Source organism: Aquarana catesbeiana, linkage group LG06 (assembly GCF_042186555.1).
Source record: "Aquarana catesbeiana isolate 2022-GZ linkage group LG06, ASM4218655v1, whole genome shotgun sequence".
In the NCBI taxonomy this organism is placed as follows: Eukaryota; Metazoa; Chordata; class Amphibia; order Anura; family Ranidae; genus Aquarana; species Aquarana catesbeiana.
Window position 1 is genome coordinate 3,748,550 of NC_133329.1, and position 6,940 is coordinate 3,755,489.

The window sequence follows — 6,940 nt, forward strand, 5'->3', positions numbered from 1 at the left end:
TTGAAGCCAATCCTGGTAGCCTTTACAGTGTCCTTTTTATTTCAGCTGCAATTTAACCCCTTCCTGCCAACCATACGCATATATGTGGCCTCACGGAAGTCGGTCTTTTTCCATGGGGCTGCTTATATGCGTATCTCTATCTTTGTGCTGGGATAGGTCCGCACAGCATGATCAGCGCACAAAGACTTGGCTCTCGCCGAGAACCCTGGGTCTCGTACTATTGATTGGGACCCAGGATTCCCGGTTATATTGATCGCTGTTAATAGCCTCTGATTGGCTATCACAGTGATCAGTCACTGTGAGCCCACCCCTGTGTTTACTTCCTCTTCTGCATGAAGAGGAAATACATTGTATCTTTATTTTCTTGCAGGAGAGGAAGATATACAGAAACAAAAGTGTGAAAAATAATAAAATAAACAAATTAAAAATAAAGATTAAAAAAATAAAGAAAACAATAACAAGATGAAGGTTTGCCAAAGTTAGTGTTAAGGTCAAGGACAGGGTCAAAGCTCAAGGCTGGGGTCAAAGGTCATGGTCAGCATATCTTGGGTATAATTTAAAAAAATGCAATTTTACTATACAGACCTACCACTATCACTCACTCATTTAATAAAATGTCAGAGTCTCGGCAACAGGTGAACCCCATCCATGACACTGCCCTGGACCCACTGGGGCTGTTTGTCACATTGGGTAGAAGAAAAAAGGCACACCTGGCACATGCTCCCCTGGCTTTGGAGTGGTGATCATGGAGAACTCGAGTTTAGCTTGCTGATAATTAGTCTTCAATAAGTATTTATGACATACAGATCTCCGTCTTTTCTGTGACTTGGGTTGTCTTTCGCATTCCTCAAAGTGCTTCCACTTAACTGCCCCCAGTCCCCCTGGCACAGAACCATCCTGGAAAGTTCTTCCTCATTTTAGGACTGGCCTGTATAATGATCATGGTTTCCATCGTTGGAGTCAGCACTACCAGTAACAAGATGATACATTGCAAAGGATCTTTAGGCTTAAATGCTGCGGTGAGATTAATGATGTAAATAAGGAAGTAAGAGACTGAAAGAATGAGAAACATGACTATTGATTTTATGAGGGTGACATGGACCTGAACATCGATACCAGCCTGGCTGACGTTGTTGACGTGCTTCAGAAGAGATGACAAGGAGACCACGAGGGAGATGGCAATGCCAGTAAATGGAAGGAAGGAGCCAAGGATGATGGCACCGGTCTTATAAAAGTAAGTAATGGAAACATCTTCAATGGTTGTTCCATTCGCAGAATTATTGACAAGGGAAAGTACCGTACATCTCCACATGTATACGAGAAGAGCTATGGCCAGTGACCCGACTCCCGCCAGGAAGAGCACCTGATTCAGGAAAGCCAACAGATTCCTTTTAATCCAGAGAAACATTTGGTGGTTGAAGTTGGTGATGAAGATGGAGTAATAGATGCAGAGCCAGGCCAACAGCCAGTAGTTGAAATACATGTGGAAGGCAATAAGAAAAGCTACGGCATTATAAGGAGGTGATTCAAAAATATCTGGTAACCAAAAAGCCACATCATGAACAATCCATATGCAGCGCATAGTCAGTTTATTTATTCCCATGACGATCTGGATGAGGCTAACTGGATTCCTCTTACCACCTTCTGTCAGGCTTCTCCCATTGAAGAAGACAATGTAGGAATTTAAATAAATTGTCACCACACATTCCAAGAGGCAAAATGCCGACCAAATCCACCAGAGAGGAGACATGTCCTGTTCTGCCCGGGATCCTGGCTCCGTCAGTGTGAGGTGACCTGAGGTTGTCAGCTGGAAACGCCAATACTCACTGAATCTTCTATATCTGACATTATGGAATATGATCACATCACGAGGTGCTTTACATGATGCTTGGCAGAAGAAAATCTCTTTTGCATGAGATGCAGGTTGATTTTTTTCTTTAGATGTTTGATATCTCACTACTTTTTAACAAGTTCATTACCTAAAGCATACGTTCTATGGACTGATAGCTCTTTAACCACCTCAATACAGAGCACTTTCACCCCCTTTCTGCCCAGGCCAATTTTCAGCTTCCAGTGCTGTGAGATTAATAATGTAAACTTTGAGTGATAATTACTCAGTCATGCAACATTGTACCAATATGACATTTTTTCACACAAATAGAGCTTTCTTTTTGTGTTATTTAATCACCACTAGGTTTTTTTATGCTATAAATGAAAAAAAGACCAACAATTTTGAAAAAAAATGTGTTTTTCTTAGTTTCTGTTATAAAATTTTGCAAATAAGTAATTTTTCTTTATACATTTTGACCAAAACTTATACTGCTACATATCTTTAGTAAAAAAAAAAACCCAAATCATTGTATATTATTTGGTCTTTGTGAAAGTTATAGAGTCTACAGGTGTCTTATGACCCCTTTTTGGAAAGTAGACAGTCAAAGGTATTTAGTAAGAGGCATGGTGAGTTTTTTGAAGTTGTAATTTTTCCCACAATTCTTTGGAAATTGAAGTAATATATTTTTTCTTCACAAAATTGTCATATAAACAAGTTTTTTTTTCACACGCGGCATAGATATACTTACAAATACATTCCAAAATACATTCTGCTACTCCTCCTGAGTATGGCGGTACTACATGTGTGAGACTTTTTCCCAGCCTGGCCACATAGGGAGGCCCAACATCCAAGGAGCACCTTCAGGCATTATCCACTTTTAGACAAGGCCTTCTTTGGATGATTTGTTTACAAGTAAAAATATGTATTTTTGCTAGAAAATGGCTTAGAACCCCCAAAAATGATATATTTTTGTAGCAGAGGCCTTAGAGAATTAAATGGTGGATTTTGAAAATTTTTATTACACAGTATTTGCGCAGCGGTTTTTCCTAATTTTACAATTTTACACATTAAGCAAAAATACATTTTAACAAATTTGAATGCACACAAGAACAAATATAACACCAAAATTTTTGCTAAAATATAAAATATGGTGTTGTGCCAGGTAAAAAAAAAATGCCAAAAATCTCATGCTTTAAAATTGCACATGCTTGTTAAATGGCGCCAAACTTTGCTATTTAAAAATCTCCACAGTCGACGCTTTATAAGCCTTTCTTGGTTAGCAGTTTAGAGTTACACAGGAGGTCTGGTGCTAAAATTATTGCTTTTGTTCTGATGTTCACGTCAATACCTCACATGTGTGGTGCGATCGCCAGTTAAATATGCGTACGGGATGCCTGCATGCAAGATGGGGGAGCTTTACATTTTTTATGTATTTATTGGTGGGACACTGGTACACTGACAGATGTTTTTGTGCATTTGTACACTTTGACAGATGTTGATTGTCCATCGGAGGACACTGACAAGTGTTGATGTTGCAATGGAACACTATTGCATTATTGCACATGTTTTGTACACTGGGACAGATGTTGATGGGACACTGTGACAGATGTTTAGTGCACTGGTACAGATGTTGATGGGACACTGTGACAGATGTTTTGTACACTGGGACAGATGTTGATGGGACACTGTGACAGATGTTTTGTGCACTGGTACAGATGTTGATGGGACACTGTGACAGATGTTCAGTGCACTGGTAGAGATGTTGATGGGACACTGTGACAGATGTTTTGTACACTGGGACAGATGTTGATGGGACACTGTGACAGATGTTCAGTACACTGGGACAGATGTTGATGGGATACTGTGACAGATGTTTTGTACACTGGGACAGATGTTGATGGGACACTGTGACAGATGTTTTGTGCACTGGTACAGATGTTGATGGGACACTGTGACAGATGTTCAGTACACTGGGACAGATGTTGATGGGATACTGTGACAGATGTTCAGTACACTGGTACAGATGTTGATGGGACACTGTGACAGATGTTCAGTACACTGGGACAGATGTTGATGGGATACTGTGACAGATGTTTTGTACACTGGGACAGATGTTGATGGGACACTGTGACAGATGTTCAGTACACTGGGACAGATGTTGATGGGATACTGTGACAGATGTTCAGTACACTGGGACAGATGTTGATGGGACACTGTGACAGATGTTTTGTACACTGGGACAGATGTTGATGGGACACTGTGACAGATGTTCAGTACACTGGGACAGATGTTGATGGGACACTGTGACAGATGTTTTGTGCACTGATACAGATGTTGATGGGACACTGTGTCAGATGTTTTGTACACTGGGACAGATGTTGATGGGACACTGTGACAGATGTTTTGTGCACTGGTACATATGTTGATAGGACACTGTGACAGATGTTCAGTACACTGGGACAGATGTTGATGGGACACTGTGACAGATGTTTTGTGCACTGATACAGATGTTGATGGGACACTGTGTCAGATGTTTTGTGCACTGGTACATATGTTGATGGGACACTGTGACAGATGTTTTGTGCACTGGTACAGATATTGATGGGACACTGTGACAGATGTTTTGTGCACTGGTACATATGTTGATAGGACACTGTGACAGATGTTTTGTACACTGGTACAGATGTTGATGGGACACTGTGACAGATGTTTTGTACACTGGTACAGATGTTGATGGGACACTGTGACAGATGTTTTGTGCACTGGTACATATGTTGATGGGACACTGTGACAGATGTTTTGTGCACTGGGACAGATGTTGATGGGACACTGTGACAGATGTTTTGTACACTGGTACATATGTTGATAGGACACTGTGACAGATGTTTTGTACACTGGTACAGATGTTGATGGGACACTGTGACAGATGTTTTGTGCACTGGTACAGATGTTGATGGGACACTGTGACAGATGTTTTGTGCACTGGTACAGATGTTGATGGGACACTGTGACAGATGTTTTGTGCACTGGTACAGATATTGATGTGACACTGTGACAGATGTTTTGTGCACTGGTATAGATGTTGCTGGGACACTGTTGTTATGGAAATTTTTATTAATGTATGTTGTCAGATGTCCACCAGTGTGAGTTTTGCTGTAATACGCTCATGTGAGGGTATTCGCACAAAGAGACGTTGGTGTAAGACCATTGGCTGCGGAAACCTTCCCGTGGACACGGCAGATCTGTTTTCTCTTTTAAGGATGTTTTTTTATGCCTCACCAAGAGACTGGCCACTCCATGGCGATCGCTTCTAAACTCCTAATTAAGCAGATCTGCGTACATGGGAACCATAGCATAACCATACAAAATTATGGCCCACTGAGCCATGATAGAGTACGGCTCGCGTCATTGGTAGTCGTGGGAATGTGCACACAATCGTGTTCAGAGCCATGTAAGTAGTGTTTAAATTGTGAGACACTCTGTTTCTCACAAAGAAGCTTGCCACATGGCCCTGCACATGACCATCTGCACACGTCACTACTGTATTTCTATTTGAATATATACATGTGTGTGATTGGTTCTTTTGAAACAATACAAGTGTCTGATTGGCTGATTCTGAAGCCACCACCTTCCTTTGTTATTCATGTTTATAGTATAAATAAAAGGAGCTGACTATTCTCTGGAGGATTATGCTAAGCTCAACATGATACCAGCATCTGTCTTTGTTACTTGGAGACATACAAGCGCGCTTTCCCAGCATTATATAAGAGAGCTGTTTTTGTGCTTTTAAGCGCAAAGAAATTATTTGCTTATAGGGAGAAGCTTAAAATTTCCTGGACAGTTTGGCAGGCCAGAAAGGAAGCCAACAGATTTTCCTAATTCAGTGGACCTCGATTGGGAAAAGACATCTAGAACTAGACCAGCAAAGGCCAGTGTAACGAGCCCCTTGCTCGCTCGATTCCACTCTCCCGACACTCCTCTGCAGCTATAGAATCAGATTGCAGATCGTAACATCTGATGGTTCGGTCATCCAATGCTCCGGGATTAGAACTACAGCTATGTGCCATTCTAGTACAGTTGTGATAGCTCAGAACAAACACCAGGCAGGCTGTATGTAAGTTCAACCAGGAATCTCACTTTATTGACAGGAACACAGTCTTATTTATACAATAAAAGAGGCTCATATTACTCTAACAATACAGCTGTAACCTAATTAACCTAATTAACATGAGCTAATTAACTAATCCCTTTAGACAGCCTAGATGACTCAAACATGACCTTTAGGCCAGACTGGCCATCTTGTAGTTCAGAAAATCCAATCAACATTAAATAGCAGAGTTAATTAAACACAAACAACAATGGGGATCTAATGACTCTTAGATCCCATACTAGAGACTTATGTACAATACACATTTTAGCAGACAACAGACAGGTAGCTGGAATTGATGACATTAGCATTTAACAGTAGGAGTCCCAATGGTATGAATCAGTCACTATTCCAATATGGCAAATCCAGGGTCCCCAGAGTCTGTGTGTCCTGGGGGACCAGCACCTGAATCCACAGTAATACCACCTCAAGGGTCCCCAGGCATACAGCTCACAAAGAGCACCGTTCCCCCAAATGCCAGGGCCCATGATCGATCGGCAAGAGGCTAGCATACAGTCCCCTCCAAAAGTCTCTCTCCCGGCTAGGTCTGTCACAGTCAGCCTATGGTAAGACAGCCATACTTCAAGTTTTTTGAACATTTTTGCTGTTCTGTGTTCGGGATCTTGATTCTCTGTCCCCTGTATGGGGTAAATTCTGCTAGGCAAAGAACCTTACGTTCTTTTTTCGCTTTCTGTATAATGGTGGGATTTTAATTGTGGGTTATATTTTTGTCATTGTAAGTAAGTCTATTAATTGGGGGAGCACTAATATTTAAGTCCTCTATAGGTCCCATTTAATATAAACCTAAAGTGAATGCTGTGTGTGACTGAGCAGTCTCTGTAACTGTATGTTGTGTAATACGTTTGTGATGCATATGAGAAATAGAAATGTGTGAATTGTGATTATTACCTATGTAAGGGACAAGTAGATTGCATGAGTCTTGTAGATTGTTTAGCTGACTC

General features: G+C 41.1%; 1 protein-coding gene across 1 annotated transcript; it reads right to left on the reverse strand.

The window, feature by feature from the left end:
* Window positions 1-862: 862 nt before the first annotated feature.
* Window positions 863-1,603, reverse strand: LOC141147383 (taste receptor type 2 member 40-like). Its single transcript, XM_073634615.1, has one exon. The coding sequence runs from the start codon at window positions 1,601-1,603 to the stop codon at window positions 863-865; it is 741 nt and encodes a 246-aa protein (XP_073490716.1).
* Between the last annotated feature and the right edge of the window lie 5,337 nt (window positions 1,604-6,940).

Coding starts and splice junctions, on each gene's coding strand:
- LOC141147383 (XM_073634615.1), bottom strand. CDS start 1,603: ATGGGAATAAATAAACTGACTATGCGCTGCATATGGATTGTTCATGAT.